Source organism: Mobula birostris, chromosome 1 (genome assembly GCF_030028105.1).
Source record: "Mobula birostris isolate sMobBir1 chromosome 1, sMobBir1.hap1, whole genome shotgun sequence".
NCBI lineage: Eukaryota > Metazoa > Chordata > Chondrichthyes > Myliobatiformes > Myliobatidae > Mobula > Mobula birostris.
Genome location: NC_092370.1, coordinates 208,793,918 through 208,814,118, shown reverse-complemented (window position 1 = coordinate 208,814,118; position 20,201 = coordinate 208,793,918). Strand labels below are relative to the sequence as shown.

Below are 20,201 nucleotides of genomic sequence, written 5' to 3'. Positions count from 1 at the left end.
TCGTCTGAGAAAACCAAAAAAAGGTAGTTGGAGCATTAAGCTCTTTCCAATGTTGTAAGATACATCTTTTCGCCATTAAAGTAAGAAATGCAATCATTCTACGGGCTGAAGGAGAAAGATTACTGGAAATTTTAGGTAATCCAAAGATAGCAGTAATAGGGTGAGGAGAGATATCTATATTCAATACCTTTGAGATAATATTAAAAATGTCTCTCCAAAAAGTTTCCAGAGTAGGACAAGACCAAAACATATGAGTTAAAGAGGCTATCTGCCCCAGACATCTATCACAAAAATGATTAATATGAGAATAAAAACGAGCTAATTTATCTTTGGACATATGTGCTCTATGAACAAATTTAAATTGAATTAGGGAATGCTTATCACAGATAGAGGAAGTATTGACTAATTGTAAAATCTGCCCCCAGTCATCCACGGAAATGATAGAACCCAATTCCTGTTCCCAATCTACCCTAATCTTATCAAATGGAACTTTCCTAAGTTTCATAATAATATTATAAGTCATAGCCAATGCACCTTTCTGACATGGATTAAGGTTAATTATAGTATCTAAAATATACGTAGGAGGAAGCATTGGAAAGGAAGAAAGTATAGTACTTAGGAAATTTCTAACTTGTAGATATCTAAAAAAATGTATTCTTGATAAATTATATTTATTAGATGATTGTTCAAAAGACATAAGGGAACCATCTAAAAATAAATCCAAAAACCATGAAATACCCTTAGTCTTCCAAATTTGAAAAGCACGATCTGTGAAAGAGGGAGGAAAAAATATGTTACCTAAAATAGGAATCGCTAGCCCAAATTGGTTAAGATCAAAAAATGTTCTGAATTGAAACCAAATACGTAAGGTATATTTAACTATCGGGTTAGAGACCTGTTTGAGGTGCTTCAAATCAAAAGGAAGAGAGGAACCTAAAATAGAGCCAAGTGTATAGCCCTGAACAGATTGTAATTCCAATGCTACCCATTTAGGAATGGATAGTATATCCTGGTCAAGTAACCAAAATTTCATATGTCGAATATTAATTGCCCAATAATAGAATCTAAAGTTAGGTAATGCTAAACGTCCATCTCTCTCCCTGACCTCCTAAACCTAATGTATGGTTCCTTTCTTTTCCCCCCAACAAGAGCCTGACAACATCTCTCATCAGCCGTGGTTCCCTGAACCTACCAGACTCGATGGGCTGAATGGCCTAATTCTGTTCCCATGCATTATGGTCTTAACAGGAACATGCTGCTCCGAGGCATTTGCCATTACACTCTTAAAAGCCTCTCACTCGCCATGTGTTCCTTTCCCTTAAAACAGCCTCATACAATCAACTCTGCTGGATCCTGTTTAATTCTCCACCCCTAAATTAGCCCTGCTTCAGTTTGAAAACCAAACCTAACCTTTTCCATCACTATCTTAAAACTAATAGGATTATTGTCACTAGAGCCAAAATGATCGCTGACTGCCAACTCAGTTACTTGCCCTACCTTGTTCCCTGAGAGGTGGTCTGGTATTGCACACTCCTGCATAGGGCCCTCAGGAAACTTTCCTGGACAGATTTCACAAATTCCACATTGTCCATGGCCTTAACGCTCTGTCAATACCGGGAAAATTAAAATCTCCCCCAATACAGCTCTATTATTCTTACAACAATGGGGAATTTCTCTACACACCTGCTCATCCAGTTCCTGCAGACTATTGGGTGTCTCTTAACACACCCCCACTGTAATGACGCTCCCTTACTATGAAGTACTACCGATATGACCTCTCTGGACAATCCCCAAGAATTTCATCTCTGAGTACTGCTATACAGTACTTAGTATAAATACAAAAGTGCAGACATCTTGCTTTAATATGCATGAATTTTATAAGATCTCTGTTGTAATACTGTGCAGCTTTGGTTGCAGAATCAGAATCTTTAGCTAAGTAAAAAGTTAGATTCCCCTTGGAGTCCATGTAGCATAGAATTATTGATTTTTTAGAATGAGGGGATTATCTTCCAAGGAGTGATGTTTAAGAATCACATTCTTTTAAGTTACATTGGCCATAACAAGTGATTCCTTTGAGACAAAGGAAATTGTGAACAAGATCAATAAATAGAAGCTGAATGGTTAGACCACTCAATACCATGAGGAGACTTTCCTTGCTATGCATGTTTTAGATATTTGGAATTCTTTCTGTCTGAATGTCGAAGTTGCTTGTTCTTGCTCAGTTGTTGAGTATATTCAAACTGGAGATCAGTGGAGTTCCAGAGTCTCAAGGAAAATGAGATTTTTGAATTCTTTTCGTGTACTTGGGATCAGTGCTGATTTTGAATGGTGGATCTGGTGCAAGGGGTTATATGACTCATCTATTTTTTTTTGCAGTATGTAAATTGTTATAACTAAGGAGATGCCATTTTGAGGATAGTAGGATAGTTACAGTTCCAGGTGAAATATTTTATTACCTTTTATGTACATGTTTCCCCAATAAAAGATTTAATTTAATAATTAGTTTTAGGCTTGTTGTTAAAGCTCTAGGCATTGTAATATGTAGTCAAGCACACTTTTAAATGTAAGGAGATGTAACTGAACAATGGCCAATTCATCAATCTATCTTCTGGCCTGTTCTCCACTTTTTCCTCTAGAAGAATTTGGTCAAATTCCTCCTCTACTCTTTCCTTACATTCAGTGTCTCAGAACAATTGGTGCAAAATTTCATGTGTGGGATGTAATCAACATTTAGTCTTCATTTTGGCTGTAATTCTAAACAAATGTTTCATTACAAAATCGTTTATCCTCTTCACAGGCTCAGTGTCTGCCTCCCATTCCTAAAAGTGTTTGTTTTCCTCTTCAGGAAGCATAAAATTAGCAGGCCTAGCTTGTGGAGGTCAGCACGTGTGGGCTTGTGATGTTGATGGAATTGTTTATTTCCGTGTGGGGACACAACCGTTAAACCCCAGCATGATGCTGCCTGCTTGGATAACCATTGAACCACCAGAACAGGTAGGTGGCAGACAGGATTTTGTTTGTCGTTCCAATAAAGGATATTCATCTCTAGAAATTTAACCCTTCTATAGTTGAGTGTCCTAACTTGGATATGGAAAGCAGTGTAAAGTTTACTCTTACAGCTCCAAACCTTTAATCAGAACATCTTCAAACTAGAATCAGCTTTGAAGGTTTTAATTTCCCAAATTACCTGCACTTGTGATTTTTATGTCAATCCATGAGATTGGGCAAAAATTTGACAGAGATTGTAAGATTAAAAATTACTTGTGGGGTCAACCAAAGAGAGATTTTTTGCAACACATGCAAAATGCTGGAGGAAATCATCAGGTCAAGCAGCGTCTATGGAAATAAATAAACAGTCGATGTTTCAGGCCAAGACCCTTCTTCAGGACTGGAAAGGAAGGGGAAGAAGCCAGAATAAGGTGGAGGGAGAGGGGAAGGAGGGCAAGCTTGAAGAGATAGGTGAACCCTGGTGGGTGGGGGAGGAGAATGAAGTAAGAAGCTGGGAAGTGATAGGTGGAGAGAGAACAAAGGAGGAGGAGCATTGGTGGGAGTGGGAAAGTGGTAGGCAGGTGAGGAGAAGAGGTAAAAGGGGAGCCATAATGGGATATTGAAGAAGAGAAAATGGGGCAGGGGTAAAATTACTGAAGTTGGAGAAGTTAATGTTCATGCCTTCAGGCTGGAAGCTCCCCAGACAGAATATGAGGTGTTACTCCTCTAATCTGAGAGTGGCCTCATCATGGCAGTAGAGGAGGATGGTGATTGACATATCAGAATGGAATAGGGATTGGAAACTTGATTTGTTGCTGGTTCTGAAGGGATCTTTGAAATTATTGAGTCCAATAGGATGAACATGAGGAAAAAATTAAGCTGAGAAGGTATAAATTGTTCCTATCGAGTGGTTAAGATGAATTTTATAGACAAATTGAGAAGTTGTAAAAGGGAATAGAATGTAATATTGATAGGGTGAGATTCAGTAAGTTGGGAGGAGCCTCATTTAGAACATAAGCAAGATGTGGATATCATGGGTTGAAAGATTTGCAGCTGTGTTGTGAATTTGTGTTCTAATTAATTTTTCAGAAACGTTTCTTTGTGGTTTATGTGGAAATTATTTGGATTTTAACACCAATTGCACAAGGATAATGCTACTTTTTTTTACATCATTTTGAATCTGCTCTGCTGCTCAATTTTAAAGCTTCCACAGTTGTACTACTTTCTCCTCCCCACATGCACCAGTCTAATTACCTGTCTCAACCTTATCTTCACATGACAATGATCCACCTGGAGCCTTAAACACACGGTGTATTTTTGTACATGTACAAAGGTGGCAATTAAAGCAATGTTGTTTAACAATGGAGGTTGAATATGAATCAGTCTAGTACCTGTATGTACAGTCTCCAGGTGAGCATGGAGTAAAATCTCAATAACTTCTCCATAAACACCACAGCTGTTTGTACTGAGCCGTTAGTACAACAAAAACGAAGATTAAACAAAATCATAAGGTAGATAATCGAACTACTTTGTAAATTGAACACTTTAAGCATCTAAAAAGATGTATATTATTATGAAGAAATCATCCAGACATTGATTTGAAGTCTGATTAGAGCATTTTCTCCAGAGGTCTGACATCAAGCACGTGAATGTCAATATTTTTCCTTGACCTTGGAGCCATCCTTAATCAATTTTAAAACATTGAATCTGAAAATACTCAGTGCATGGAGATTGTAAGTACAGCCAGTTATCTTAATAGTTATTTGATTATAAGTTTACAAATTAGTTCCAACATTTAAGCCAAATTGAAATTAATGATTAGTTTCTGCTGATAATTGGAAGGTTAATGGATTTGGAGCATGAATGAAACTTTGAGAGGTTCAAGCATGTGTGGCTAAATTTCTGTTCTGCAGAACTTAGTTCAGCCCACCCTTGGATATCATGGTTTCTGAGACATTGTAATTTTGAACAACTGTCTGCAGAGATGCTTTCTGTTTCTGAGTAAGTTCAGCTTCTAAGCTGATAACTATATCTGGACTAACGGCTTTAAAATTCCCCATCTCCTGCTCTCAGAAGACATCTACACCTAAGTGAATTGTTTAAATCCCGCTTAAGTTTAAGGGGCCTATCAGCAGCAGCAACTGAGCTCGATGAAGGAGTGCTTCTCGCAGGTCAGAGGCAGTTACTTAAAACGAGAGCTTCGAGAGTGTAGTTCATTATGCGGGGCCTATTAGTGGCGGCAACTGAGCTCAACGAACTAAATAAAAGTACAGAAGGGAAAGGTGGAGTGGCTGTTGTCGGGAGTAGGTCAGTGGCAGGAGTAAAAGCGACAGGCTTTGGCTAATTCAGCCTTCAGCGAAAGTGGGAGTCGGCGAGGTAGGTGGGTAGGTGGACTTCGTTTTTGGTTTTTCTTTGCATTTTTTTTGAGGGCACAATGGTAGGGTTAGTATTTTGCTCTGGGTGTCAGTTATGGGAATCTTAGGAACCTTCCAGTCTCCCAGATGGCCACATCTGCGCCAGGTGCACCGAGATGCAGCTCCTGAGAGACTGTGTTAGGGATCTGGAGCTGCGGCTTGATGACCTACAGCTTATTAGGGAGAGTGAGAGTTAGTCACCCTGAGGCTGCGGGAGTTAGGTAAGTGGGTGACAGTCAGGGGAGTGAAGGGAAGAGCTCAGATAGTAGAGAGCACCCTGTGGTCATCCCCCTCAGTAGTCGTTATCTCATTTTGGATGTGTTTGAGGGGGATGACCTGACAGAGGATGACCACTGCGATCAGGTCTCTGGCACTGATCCTGGTTCCGTGGTGCAGAAGGGAAAGAGGAAGATGAGGAATGTGGTCGTCATAGGGGATTCATTAGTGAGGAGAAAGGACAGGAGGTTCTGTCAGCCTGATAGAGATACCTGCATGGTGTGTTGCCTCCCAGATGCGAGGGTACGGGATGTCTCGGATCGAATGTAGAGTATTCTGAAGGGAGAGGGTGAACAGCCAGAAGTCTTGGTGCACGTTGGTACTAGTGACATGGGTAGAAAAAGGGAGGAGGTCCTGAAGGAAGAATTCAGAGAGTTAGAACATAGAACATAGAATAGTACAGCACAGTGCAGGTCCTTCGGCCCACAATGTTGTGCCGACCCTCAAACCCTGCGTCCCATATTAGGTAGGAAGCTGAAAAGCAAGACCTCCAGGGTAGTAATCTCAGGATTGCTGCCTGTGCCATGTGCTAGCGAGTGCAAGAATAGCATAATCAGGCATATTAATGTGCGGCTGAGAGACTGGTGTAGGGGGCAGGGATTCAGATTCCTGGATCATTGGGGCATCTTCTGGGAGAAGTATGACCTGTACAAAAAGGACAGGTTACAACTGAACCCAAAGGGGTCCAATATCCTAGCAAGCACATTTAATAGAGCTGTTAGGGAGGGTTTAAACTAATTTGTCGGGGGATGGGAACCGAAGTGTTAGGGTTGAGGAAGGGGAAAACAGAAATAAGTCAAAGATATCATGCAACAGAGATTATAGAAAGAACAGGCAGGAGATGAGGCTTAATCACAGCCAGTGGCATGAGTTACAGGGCAATAGAGGCATGGTGCAGTTAAAACAGAAAGCAACAAATACTGGACTGAAAGTGTTATATTTGAATACACGCAGCATAAGGAATAAAATGGACGATCTTGAAACTTAGCTGCAAATTGGCAAGTATGATGTTGAGCTGAGCGTCCAAGCATATACGGTGTATCAGAAGATACATTAGTAGTTCGAGGGGGTGGTGTGGCTCTGTGTATAAGAAATAATATTAAATCATTAGAAAGGGATGACATAGGATCGGAAAGTATAGGGTCTCTATGGGTTGAGTTAAGAAATGACAAGGGTAAAAGGACCCTAATGGCAGTTGTATTCAGGCCTCCAAACAGCAGCCAGGATGTGGATTACAAATTACAACAGGAGGTAGAAAAGACGTGTCAGAAAGACAATGTCATGATAATCGTTGGGTATTTTAACATGAAACTGGATTGAGAAAACCAGGCCAGTACTGGACCTCAAGCGAGAGAATTTGTAGAATGTCTAAGGGATGGCTTTTTAGAACAGCTTGTTGTTGAGCCCACTAGGGTATCAGCTGTGCTGGATTGGGTGTTGTGCAATGATCTGGAGGTGATAAGAGAGCTTAAGGTTAAGGAACACTTAGGGAACAGTGATCACAATAAGATCGAGTTTACATTGAAATTTGAGAGGGAAAAAATAAAATCCAATGTGTCGGTCTTTCAGTAGAATAAAGGAAATTACAATGGCATGAGAAAGGAACTGACCGAAGTTGATTGGAAAGGGAAGTTTGCAGGAAGGACAGCAGAACAGCAATGTCTGGAGTTTCTGCAAAAAATGAGGGAAGTGCAAGACATATATATTCCAAAGAAGAAAAAAATTTCTAAAGGAAGAGGACACTACTGTGGCTGACAAGTGAAGTCAAAGCCAAAGTAAAAGCAAAAGAGAGGGTATACAGGGAAGCCAGATTTAGTGGGAAGATAGAGGATTGGAAAGCTTTTAAAAACTTGTAGAAGGAAACTAATAAGGTCATTAGGAAGGAAAAGATGAGTCATGAAAGGAAGCTGGTGACTAATATCAAAGAAGATACGAAAAGCTTTTTTAAGTACATAAAAGGTAAAAGAGAGTTGAGGTTAGATATGCAACCAATACAAAATGATGCTGGAGATATTGTAATGAGAGATGCAAAGATGGCAAAGGAACTGAATGCGTATTTTACATCAATCTTCACAGTGGAAGACATCTGCAATATACCGGACATTCAGGAGTGTCAGGGAAGTGAAGTTTGTGCAGTGAAAATTACGACTGAGAAGGTGCTCAGGAAGCTTAATGGTCTGAGGGTGGATAAATCTCCTGGACCTGATGGAATGCACCCTCTGGTTCTGAAGGAAGTAGCTGGAGAGATTGCAGAGGCATTAACAATGATCTTTCAAGAATCAATAGATTCTGGCTTGTACCGGATGACTGGAAAATTGCAAATGTTACTTCGCTGTTTAAGAAGGGTGGGAGGCAGCAGAAAGGAAACTATAGACCTGTTATCCTGACATCAGTGGTTGGGAAGTTGTTGGAATCGATTGTCAGGGATGAGATTATAGAGTACCTGGAGGCAAATGACAAGATAGGCCAAAGCCAGCATGATTTCCTGAAAGGAAAATTCTGCCTGACCAACCCACTGCAATTCTTTGAGGAAATTACAAGCAGGGTAGACAAGGGGGATGCAATAGACGTGGTGTATTTGGATTTTCAGAAGGCCTTTGACAAGGTGCTGCACATGAGGATGCTCAGCAAGATAAGAGCCCATGGAATTACAGGGGAGTTACTAGCATGGGTGGAGCATTAGCTGGTCGGCAGAAAATAGAGAGTGGGAATAAAGGGATCCTATTCTGACTGGCTGCTAGTTACCAGTGGAGTTCCGCAGGGGTCAGTGTTGGGACTGCTGCTTTTTTACGATATATGTCAATGATTTGGACAACAGTATTGATGGATTTGTAGCTAAATTTGCCAATGATACCAAGATAGGTGGAGGAGCGGGTAGTGTTGAGGAAACAGCTTGCAGAGAGACTTAGATAGTTTAGGGGAATGAGCAAAGACATGGCAAATGAAATACAATGTTGGAAAGTGTGTGGTCATGCACTTTGGTGGAAGAAATAAACAGGCAGTCTATTATTTAGATGGGGAGAGAATTCAAAATGCAGAGATGCAAAGGGACTTGGGAGCCCTTGTGCAAGATACTCTAAAGTTTAACCTCCAGCTTGAGTCGATTATGAAGAAAGTGAATGCAATGTTGGCATTCATTTCTAGAAGTATAGAATATAAGAGCAGGGATGTGATGTTGAGACTCTATAAGGCAGTAGTGAGACCACACTTGGAGTATTATGTGCAGTTTTGGGCTCCTTATTTTAGAAAGGATACACTGACATTGGAGAGGGTTCAGAGAAGTTTCACAAGAATGACTCCAGGAATGAAAGGGTTACCGTATGAGGGATATCTGGCAGCTCTTGGGCTGTATTCCCTGAAGTTCAGGAGAATGAGGGGGGGGATCTCATAGAAACATTCTGAATGTTAAAAGGCCTGAACAGTTTAGATATGGCAAAGTTTATTTCCCATGGTAGGAAATTCTGGGACAAGGGGGCATGACTTCAGGATTGAAGGACATCCATTTAGAACTGAGATGAGGAGAAATTACTTTAGTCAGAGGGTAGTAAATCTGTGAAATCTGTTGCCACGAGTGGCTGTGGAGGCCAAAACATTGGGTGTATTTAAGGCAGAGATGGATAGGTTCTTGATTAGCCAGGGCATCAAAGGGCATGGGGTGAAAGCAGGGGAGTGAGGATGACTGGAAGAATTGGGTCAGCCCATGATTGAATGGTGGAGCAGACTTGATGGGCTGAATGGCCTACTTCTGCTCCTATATCTTATGGTCAAGGTCTAAGCTGTGCAATTTTAATTGCTAATGTACTTCCAAATTCAGAAACTTCTGTTTGTAAAATTGCTTTACAAATTAGGAACTTAAGGCAGAATTTTGACATCAGCATCACTCTTAAATATCTAAGTTCCAAAAAGACTTTCTAGTTGATTCTTATTTATTCCTGAGAGTTTTTATTTATTGCTGAGAATTTTGTGCCTGCAGTCGGTGCTTTTAATTGCATTAAGCTTCCAAATGTCTGCTAGTATGTTGATTATTTCTGTCACCAAGATGAAGCTCGATGCAGATTAGAGGATCAGCACCTCGTATTCTGCCTTAGTAGTCTCTAATCTGACAGCATCAACATTAGTTTCTCTAACTTCTAATAACATCTCCCCTTTGTCGTTCTCTTTATCCCCTTACCTCACTTACCCCTATCACACCCTCTTGCCCCTCCACTCCCCTTTCAATCTGCCTATCACTCTCTCATTCTTCCCACCGACTCCCCTCTTCACCACTGTCCTCTCACAATGGATTTCATCCTCTTTATCGCTTTGTTACTTCCATGTATCACCTATAAACTTCTAACTTAACACTCATTTCCACTCCTCCCCCCCCCCCCCCCATCTGGATTCGCTTATTGCCTGCCAGCTCCATGCCCCCTACCTTTTTATACTGGAACAAAAGTCCCTCTTTCGAGTCCTGATGATAGGTTCTGACCTGAAACATGACTGACCATCTCTGTAGATGCTACCTGTTGCCCAGCTTGTTTGGGTCCTCTGGAATCATCTCCATGTGTTGAAATGTCAGAACTGGGGCTGGTTATGAAGGGAAAGGCCAGCACTTCTCTGATACTTGCTGCTATTTTCCTGTAAAATCCAAGATAGTGGCTTCAGTTTTACATCAGCAAGCACTATGGATTATTAATTCTGATTAGGCTTCCTATTTGGTTGAAAGTCAGTGTTTCAAAGAGAATTTACCAACTCTTTCACTAGTCTGAATTAAGCTAGAATTTTTCAAAGTTGTTTGTATTGATATCTAATTTTACAGTATACAATTACGGTAGATGTCTCTGAACCAGCATTTTTGGGAAATGAATCTATTATTTCAATGGGTGAACATATAGAACGTCATTACCTATTTGCATCGACAGTACTTTATTAGAATATTGTCTAAACATGGTATCTCAAACCCCTTTTACATATATAACAGGTTTAAGGAATTTTAGAATTCAATATTTTTTATTTAGAAATGCAAAGGTGCTTACACAAAAATCTATATTTATTTTTATCAACTTTTGATAATCGGTGAGATCAAGGTTTTTGGGGAAGTTCTGAAATAGTGTGACACACAAAGTGATGTCACACTTTTCACATTGATCAAACTTGTTAACTTAAGTGAAAACACAGCAGCATGAATTGATTTTACATAGCAAGATAGAGATTTTTATCTTTAACAACATAAAACATTTTTTCCTAACCAAATGAGTGAAAGTTGATATCAATTTGCGGGATGAAACTCTAAATGTAATTCTTTACAATTGATTGTATTTTTCCTCAACAATTGATTATGTGCGGTGAAAAGCAGAATATTTGTTTGGAAAGGTTGCCTTTCTAAAGGTTGCTTCATTTGCAGGATATATTTGTTTCACATGGAATCTGCTTTATCCAATTACATAACCATGAAGTCTCCTACTGCTGGTATCAATTATAAGAATGCTGTAGTAAGCATGTTGCATGGAGGTTTCCAAATAAATAGAGAATTCCTTTTTTAGTGACATTTTTCTCAACTGAAATTTTTCTGCATTATTATCCTGGTGATTTCACAGCCCTTACAATTCATTTATTTAGGACAGAGAAATTTTAGATGATAAGCTTTTCGCTGTTGATAGTATTGTATTATTAACACCAACTTGGGTACAAATAAATTAGAATGAAATTTACAGTATAGAGTCAACTTCCTCTTGATTGCAAAAGCCTTGATCGGCACTCACTCAGCTGAAACTTTGCAGTACATGAGCAGCAATACCAGTACTTTTCATTTATATCCTGTTTTAAATTCATATCCTTACCCTTGTAGCTGTGGTAACTTGTTTGTTATTTGAAGGAGTCACCAGCTTCATTGGGGAAGTGGCTTTGATCCTGGTTTAAATTTCAAATCTTTTCTAGACAGTTGCTGATACAGCAAATAAACTGTCTACTGAGAAAGCACAACCTTGTTACCTCAGATAGATATCACTATCAGCCTTTTGTATTTGTTCTGATCCTACTGTTTTCATTTGTCTGTAGCAATGCCTAAGTTAAAGCCTGTGAACTTTGCTCTGACGTGTACATTATATTGCAAAATTGTTGCACTTAACAATTGTAAATGTGCAATTCTGGTCATAAACCTTTGCTTGCTCATACGCTTGTCATTTAAGTGTAAACTTCAACATTGAGTGTTAGTTCTGCAGCAATGCAAGCTACAGTGATGCTGTTGCATTTACCATCGGGAGAAAGAACCTGAAAGTACTTGAGAATTTGTCTATGTTCATTTCTTACCATCATTTGTAAAATGAGGAGACTGAGTCCAGTTCTCCAAATATCCTTCTCACAGCATGCCCTTCCAATTGCTATCACCTGCAAACATGGATACCTATTTCTTCAGATCCTTATTGTAGATTCAGCAAAACTCTTAATACTCCACTTTCCAACTATTTGGAAAATCTAGCAGTTCATCTGAACCATCATGCTCTGGTTTCCATGCTGTCTTTCAGTTTGCTCGTTCCCTGGATCCCAAGCATTCTTGCCTGATCTCCCATTCTTCTGTTCCCTTTCATCTCACCAGCTTCAATGGAAAATTTGCCATTCTGCTGTGTAACTATTTTTCTAAAAGGTGAACTAAGAGTGTGTTGGAGTATTAAAAGAATGATGTCAGATAGTCTGGAAAATTAACTTATCTGGCACCACTATATTCTAGAGCACACCTCATTAATGAAGTTCCCCAGTAATAAATCATTGAGGATCAAGGGCTGATCATTGGGGTGTACATTATTAGTTGCATCTTTCCTGTCTGAAAAAGACCTGCTCATTCAACTCTCTGACTTTGATGTGATCCCATTCATCCAGATTGGCGCACTTGGCAATGCCATATGTTCTTGTGCGCAAGCCTTCTATGTGGCATCAAGTGCCTTCAGGAAATCCAAATGCATTAAGTCGGCAGGTACCCCTCTTTCAACTCTACATGTTATATCCTTGAACTCTTTAAAAAAATGATTAAACATAATTTTTTTGTAAAAACATTAGTGACTTGATACAGTTAAGCTTCTCTAAATGATTCGTTATTTCTTCCTTGATTATAGACTCCAATGTCATGCCAACAATTGATATTAAACTAACTGACCTATAATTTCCTGCACTTCCTCCTCTTCCCCCCCCCTCCCCCGCCCCACCCCGAATAAGCTCTCATATTCATGGTTTTCTAATCCATTGGTGCCTTCCAGGAAATTAGAGGAGCTGTAAACCATGTGCTGTGATCTCAGCTGCTCTCCGACTCTTCGACCACATGCTTACCCAGACCCGCTATAATAGCCATGTATCCTGTATCTTTTTCACCATTCAACCTCCCAGCTCTTTGCTTCATCCTTCCCCTCCCAGTTTCACCTATCACCTTGTGTTTCTCTCCCCCTTCCCCAACCTTTTAAATCTGCTCCTCATCCTTTTTTCTCCAGTCCTGCCAAAGGGTTTTGGCCCACAACGTCAACGTCAGCTGCCTGACCTGCTGAGTTTCTCCAGCATGTTGTGTGTGTTGCTTGGATTTCCAGCACCTGCAGCTTTTTGCTCTAAACCTCTTGGGTACAGAGCATTGGATACTAGTGACTTTTTTGTCTTTAGTTCCATCATTTTTTTTTCTAATAACTTGTTCCTTTTGAGAATGTTATAATTTCTTCCTTTCTGCTTAAAACTAGCCCGTCTGTTATATGTAGGATATTTGCAGTGTCTCTCAGAGTGAAGACTGTTATGAACTATTGGTTACCATTATGTGCCCTTTCCTCATTTCAGGCTATTAATTTCCTCAGTCTTAGTTTCCTGGAGACCCATACTTATAAAACCTGTTCCTTTTCAAAAAATATATCCACTGAAGCTTGCTTTGATGTTATTTGCAAGTTTGCTTGCATAAGCAATTTTCTCCCCTTGTGAAGTTTATAGTCTTATGCTACTGGTTCCTGAAAAACTCCTAATCTCTAATGCTTTGGAATATTCTGGGTATTTCTGTTATATTTCTCTGGAATCCTTTTTATTCAGTATTTTCATTGACTGCTTTCATTAATCATGGGCCATTCATCTCTGTCACAAAGTCCCTCTTTCTGCTGACGATCATGTATAAAATATCTGCCACTGACCCTTTTACCCTATTTTCAAAGTCCACTCTGGACAGCTGTTCCTTCAAACCTTGGCTATTGCTCTTTTTAAAGGCAAGGGCACTGAAACCTGAAGGACAATTGTTCCAAAAATGTGAAATCTGGGCACAACAGCTGTTTCAAATTTCACTGGATTTTAAATGCTGATAAGGATTCAATGAAAAGAATGCTTGAAAGGCTTTGTAAATGTTGTATGGAAAAGAAAGCTCCCTTGTAATTCCACCCGTGATTGTTGCAACATTCATGAGGCTACCAGCATTCATTAACAGAAAAAATGATTTTCCACCACGTGAGGATATATTTTCAATGCGGGTTCATGTTACAGCCAGTGTTTTTACACTCAATTCCTGCCTGCTTTTGTATTGCAGCAGAACAGTAAAGCTCCCATAATCTGCCATGCTCAGGATTTTGATAGTACTGGACGAGCAGGTTTTCTAGACCATTGGATGTTAATCTTTTCAATACACTTTTAATTTTTTTCAGTGGTTCAATTTAATATCAGAGAATGTTTATAGTATACAATCTGAAATCCTTACTCTTCGCAGACCTCAACAAAACAGAGAAAAATCCCGAAGAATAAATGACAGAAAACCATTAGTACCCTCCCCTGTTTACTCCAGCAAAAGCATCAACCCCCATCCCCACCATGCAATAGCAAGCCCCTGGAGATCATGATCTAGAGTTTATCAAAAACTACTGTCCAAACCAACATTTCAAAAGGCTGTCTCTCTCACTAGAGGGAGAGAGAGTCATCACTCCTGCCACAGCAAGAGGGGAAACCAAAAAACTCACTGTTTTGATGTTACTATCTGCAGCGTCACTTATTCGAGTTCCCCAACTCGAGAATCAGTAAACTCTCTCTCACCATTGTGTGTGTGTGTGTGTGTGTGTGTGTTTTTTATTTATATATATCTCACACACACACACAATGGTGAGAGAGAGTTTACTGATAGATATATATATATACTTCTCTCTCTATATCTATCTATCTATATATATATCATTTGAGAGCAGAGGCCTTCAATAGCCGCGCCCACAGAGGTTGGCTGGCGTTTACAGGATTCCCTGTGAATGTGGAGCAGCGCATATCGGCAGATGGGACACACGGTGGAAACCCACATCAAGGAGCACAGGAGGTGTATCCATTTGGGTTACCCAGAGAAATTGGCGGTAGCAGAACACTATTCACAATAGCCATAGGATTGACTGCGATGGCACAAAACTACTGTGCTGCGCCAGCGGCTTTTCAGACTGCCTGGTAAAGGAAGCTATTGAAATAAAACTGGAGGAAAAGAATTTTAACAAAGATAAAGATCTCACTCTAAGTAAGAACTGGAATTCAATTGTAAACAAGGTGAGTGAGCGGAAACCTGATTGGATGAGGACTAACCAATTGGGAGGGACGGACTATGGGGATGTAAATACCACTGACTAGGCATACCCACGCATCATCCCTGAAGAAGATGGCAGAGTTTGTCATTGAAACGTCAGTTATATTCGATAACTGTACTTGGCTGGAATCCCGAGAAGAGTTTATTTGTCATGTAGGCTAGGAAAGCACTAGATCTTCTTTCATGAGAAAGAAAAGTTTCTGAAGTGGATTTGTATTTTCTTTACAATCGTTGTAGCCAGTGTCACTGATAAGTTAAAACTCAGTGACATTCTGTAACCTCCAAATTCCTAAGTAGCAGGAGCTTAAGATTTTTCATATAACCCATCATTTAATAAATACTGGCATTTAGAGTATATATCTTAATGTGCCTCAGTTTCACTATAATATTTTCCTAAAACAAACATCAACTTGCTAATTTGCAAAGTTTATTTAATTGTTTTTACAGAGAGAGGGCAAGCTGAGGCAGGCATTTGTAGGTAAGATAGCAAACTGAGTGAACTAATCTGGTACTTGCATAATTACATGTAAACTCAATTAAAATGTGCACAGAATTGCATGATGGTTGAGTACTGTTATTCATTTATGTCTATATTTGTGATATTAAAATAATTTTTTTTAATTTTTATTTAAAGCCACTGGGAACACAACTGATCAATGTTTATTGTAGCCCCAATGACCAGATGCTTTGGGCCATTGACAATCGTGGAAATGTGCATGTTCGAATTGGAATAACAGAAGCCATGCCTGTAGGAACTAATTGGGAGCATGTGCCAGGTAAAAGTAGAAATCATTTATCCCATAATGTAACTGTAGTTCTTAGTTACTTCATCTTGTCATCTATATCAAATCTAGTAATGTTGTGTCGCAGTAATTTTTGGAGAACATGTTTGACAATCTCTGGCACAATTGTCAAATTATCATCCAGACCACTTCACAATTTGTCTCCCTAATTTCTTTAGGGTATTTGATTCCAAACTACCAGATGATCTATATGCCTTACTTTTATGTGATATTAATGCTATTCCCTCTAGTTTCCTCTGATTCTACAATCCGTTACCAACTACAGGGTCTTGCTAGGTCACAAATGACTTGACTTGTATAAATCTGACGTTACACATATTCTCCCAAAAGTATTTTTTAATTTATTAATAATGAAATGTTTCATGGTGTTTATTAATAAATGGATGTAGTGTATGTTCCATCAGTTTAACTATTGATAGTGTCAATGAAATGCAAAAATTATAGCAAGTATACCAAGAAGGATAGAGTATGCATTACACAAGAAAATGGCATTTCTGAATTATGGAGAAATCAGCTAACGGACAGTTCTCAGGAATGGAACTCTTGTGTAACCCAGGGACTGCCTGTACTATGAGGCATGATACCAATGGTGAAAACCCAGTAAGCCAGGCACATTTATGGAAAAAGAAACAGAATTAATGTTTGGAGTCCAAAACACTTTGTCAAAACTGGCCAGTTTTGATAAAGTGTGAGACATGAAACAGTAACTTTCCCTTTTCATAGACCAGCTGAGTATTTCCACCATTTTTCTATTTCATTTCAAATTTCCAGCATTTTTGTTTAATTTTAATGATACTTTTAACAGTTTTACCATTACCTCACCCTCCACTGTAATATCTCCAGCATTATCTAGTAAGAGATATATCTTTACTACAGCAGCGTGCTAAATTGTATTTTCAGGCAACTAATTTTTTATTTACATTTCTTCTTGGCCCTTAGATTCCCATTTCACATAATTATTCTGAGTTGTTATTATCTACCATGTAAATGCCATCTCTTTTAATGTATGTTCTTTATCCAGAGCTTCAGTATTTTGTTTCCTTTAATGAACTGTTTATGAATTTTATTACTTCCAATATCTATTTGAATATTTCCTCATAGTGATCTAATTCTGTTGTTTTTAATTACATTCTGGACAAGATTCCTTTTCTTTCCGTTTTTTTTCTCTTCTTCTGCACTCCCTAATTTTGATTTAAAAACTCTTTTTCCCAAATATCTCGCAATTATTACATTGCCAACTTCCCCTGCTTTCTTAAGCAAAAGCAAGTTAAATTGTACTTCCTCCTCCCCTGAAATGCAGCTGGAGGTTGATCAATAAAGATAAATGATGTTTTTAAGGAATGATTTAAATAATTGGGTCAGCAGGAGGAATTATCTGCTCCTTGGTGAGTTTGTTTTGGTTTCAGAGTTTCTTCCACAATTCCTGCAATATTTAGAAAGGCTCTAAATATAAACCAGTAAATTATAGGCCAGTGAGACTGACGTCAGTTGTGTGAAAGGTGTTGAAAGGTATTCTGAAAGAGTCCGGATATATAAATGTTTGCATAAACTTGGACTGATTAGGAATAGTCATTTTTTTGTGCATGGTTGGTCATGTGTAACAAATCTTATAGTTTTTTGAGGAAGTTACCAGGAAAGTGGATGAAGAGAAAGCAGTGGATGTTGTCTACATGGACTTTAGCAAGGCATTTGACAAGGTCTCACATGGGAGGCTGGTCAAGAAGGTTCAGTCACTGACCATTCAAGATAAGGTAGTCAATTGGATGAGACATCGGTTTTGCAGGAGAAGTCAGTGAGTGGTGGTAGATGGGGCACCTCTCTGACTGGAGGCTTGTGACCAGTGACTGATGGTCCACTGAGATGCAACACAGCGTCATAAGAGGTCATTCCTGCCTGTGGCCATCAAACTTTTCAACTCCTCCCTTGGAGGGTCAGACACCCTGAGCCGATAGGTTGGTCCTGGACTTATTTCCTGGCATAATATACATATTACTATTTAACTATTTATTGTTTTATTACTATTTGATTATTTATGGTGCAACTGTAACGAAAACCAATTTCCCCTGGAATCAATAAAGTATGACTATGACTGATGCTGAGTCCACTAGTTGTTTGTCATCTATATCAATGATCTGGATGATGTGGTCAACTAGATCAGCAAATTTGCAGATGACACCAAGATTAGGAGTGTAGTGGACAGTGAAGAAAGCTATCATGGTTTGCGGATGGATCTGAACCAGCTGGAAAAATGAGCTGAAAAATGGCAGATGGAATTTAATGCAGACAAGTGTGAGGTGTTGCACTTTGGTAGGACCAGCCAGGTTAGATCTTACACAGTGTACGGTAGAACACTGAGGAGTATGGTAGAAGACAGTGATCTGGGCATACAGGTTCATAATTCGTTGAAAGTGATGTCACAGGTTGATAGGGTCGTAAAGAAAGCTTTTAGCACTTTGGCCCTTATAAATCAAAGTACTGAGTTCAGGAAATGGAATGTTCTGTTGAAGTTGTACAAGACATTGGTGAGGCCTAATTTGGAGAATTGTGTGCAGTTTTGGTCACCTACCTACAAGAAAGATGTAAATAAGGTTGAAAGAGTACAGAAAAAAATTTACAAGGATGTTGCCAGGTTTGGAGGACCTGAATTAAAAGGGAAGATTGAATAGGTTAGAACTGTATTCCTTAGAATATAGAAATTTGAGAGGAGATTTGGTAGAAGTACACAAAATTATGAGGGCTGTAGATATGTAAATACAAGCAGGCTTTTTCTATTGATATTGATGTTGGGTGGGATGACAATCAGAGGTCATGGGTTAAAGGGGAAAGGTGAAAAATTTGAAGGGAACATGAGAGGTCGTGAGAGTGTGGAACAAGCTGCCAGCACAAGTGGTGCATACAAGTTTGATTTCAACACTTAAGCAAAGTGTGAATAGGTACATGGATGGTATGGATATGGAGCATTATGGTTCCAGTGCATGTCATAGAAGCATAGAAAACCTACAGCACAATACAAGCCCTTTGGCCCACATTGCTGTGCCAAACATGTACTTACTTTAGAAATTACCTAGGGTTACCCATAGCCCTCTATTCTTCTAAGCTCCATGTACCTGTCCAAGAGTCTCTTAAAAGACCCTATCGTATCCGCCTCCACCATCGTAGCCGGCAGCCCATTCCACACACTTTCCACTCTCTGCATAAAAAAAACCCCAAACATCTCTTCTGTACCTACTTCCAAGGAACTTAAAATTGTGTCCTCTCATGATACCCATTTCAGCCCTAGGGAAAAAGCCTCTGATTATTCACACGATCAGTGACTCTAATCATCTTATACACCTTTATCAGGTCACCTCTCATCCTCCATTGCTCCAAGGAGAAAAGGCCAAGTTCACTCAACCTATTCTCATAAGGCATGCTCCGCAATCCAGGCAACATCTTTGTAAATCTCCTCTGCACCCTTTCTATGGTTTCCACATCCTTCCTGTGGTGAGGTGACCAGAACTGAGCAAAGTACTCCAAGTGGGGTCTGACCAAGACCCTATATAGCTGTAATATTACCTCTCGGCTCTTGAACTCAATCCCATGGTTGATGAAGGCCAATATACCATATGCCTCCTTAACCACACAGTCAACCTGCACAGCATCTTTGACCGTCCTTTGGAGTCAGATCCCAAGATCCCTCTGATCCTCCACACTGCCAAGAGACTTACCATTAATGCTATATTCTGCCATCATATTTGACCTACCAAAATGAACCACTTCACACTCATCTGGGTTGAACTCCATCTATCACTTCTCAGCCCAGTTTTGCATCCTATCAATGTCCTGCTGTAACCTCTGACAGCCCTCCACACTATCCACAACACCCCCAACCTTTTTGTCATCAGCAAATTTACTAACCCATCCCTCCACTTCCTCATCCAGGTCATTTATAAAAGTCACGAAGAGAAGGGGTCCCAGAACAGATCCCTGAGGCACACTACTGGTCACCAACCTCCATGCAGAATATGACCCGTCTACAACCACTGTTTGCCTTCTGTGGAAAAGCCAATTTTGGATCCACAAAGCAATGTCCCCTTGGATCCCATGCCTCCTTACTTTCTCAATAAGCCTTGCATGGGGTAACTGATCAAATGCTTTGCTGAAATCTATATGCAGGACATCTACTGCTCTACCTTCATCAAT

At 39.6% G+C, this 20,201-nt stretch overlaps 1 protein-coding gene across 6 annotated transcripts in view; it reads left to right on the top strand.

Moving 5' to 3' along the window:
* The window catches only part of tecpr2 (tectonin beta-propeller repeat containing 2), a 111,371-nt gene that overhangs the window by 81,321 nt on the left and 9,849 nt on the right, over window positions 1-20,201 (top strand). For 5 of the 6 annotated variants that reach the window (XM_072270273.1, XM_072270265.1, XM_072270255.1 and 2 more), the window contains 2 exons: window positions 2,846-2,994; window positions 15,851-15,992. In XM_072270273.1, the coding sequence (XP_072126374.1) occupies window positions 2,846-2,994; window positions 15,851-15,992 (291 nt within the window). Of the gene's footprint in view, window positions 1-2,845; window positions 2,995-15,850; window positions 15,993-20,201 lie in introns of those variants that run through there. The other variant, XM_072270289.1, reaches the window with a different exon arrangement.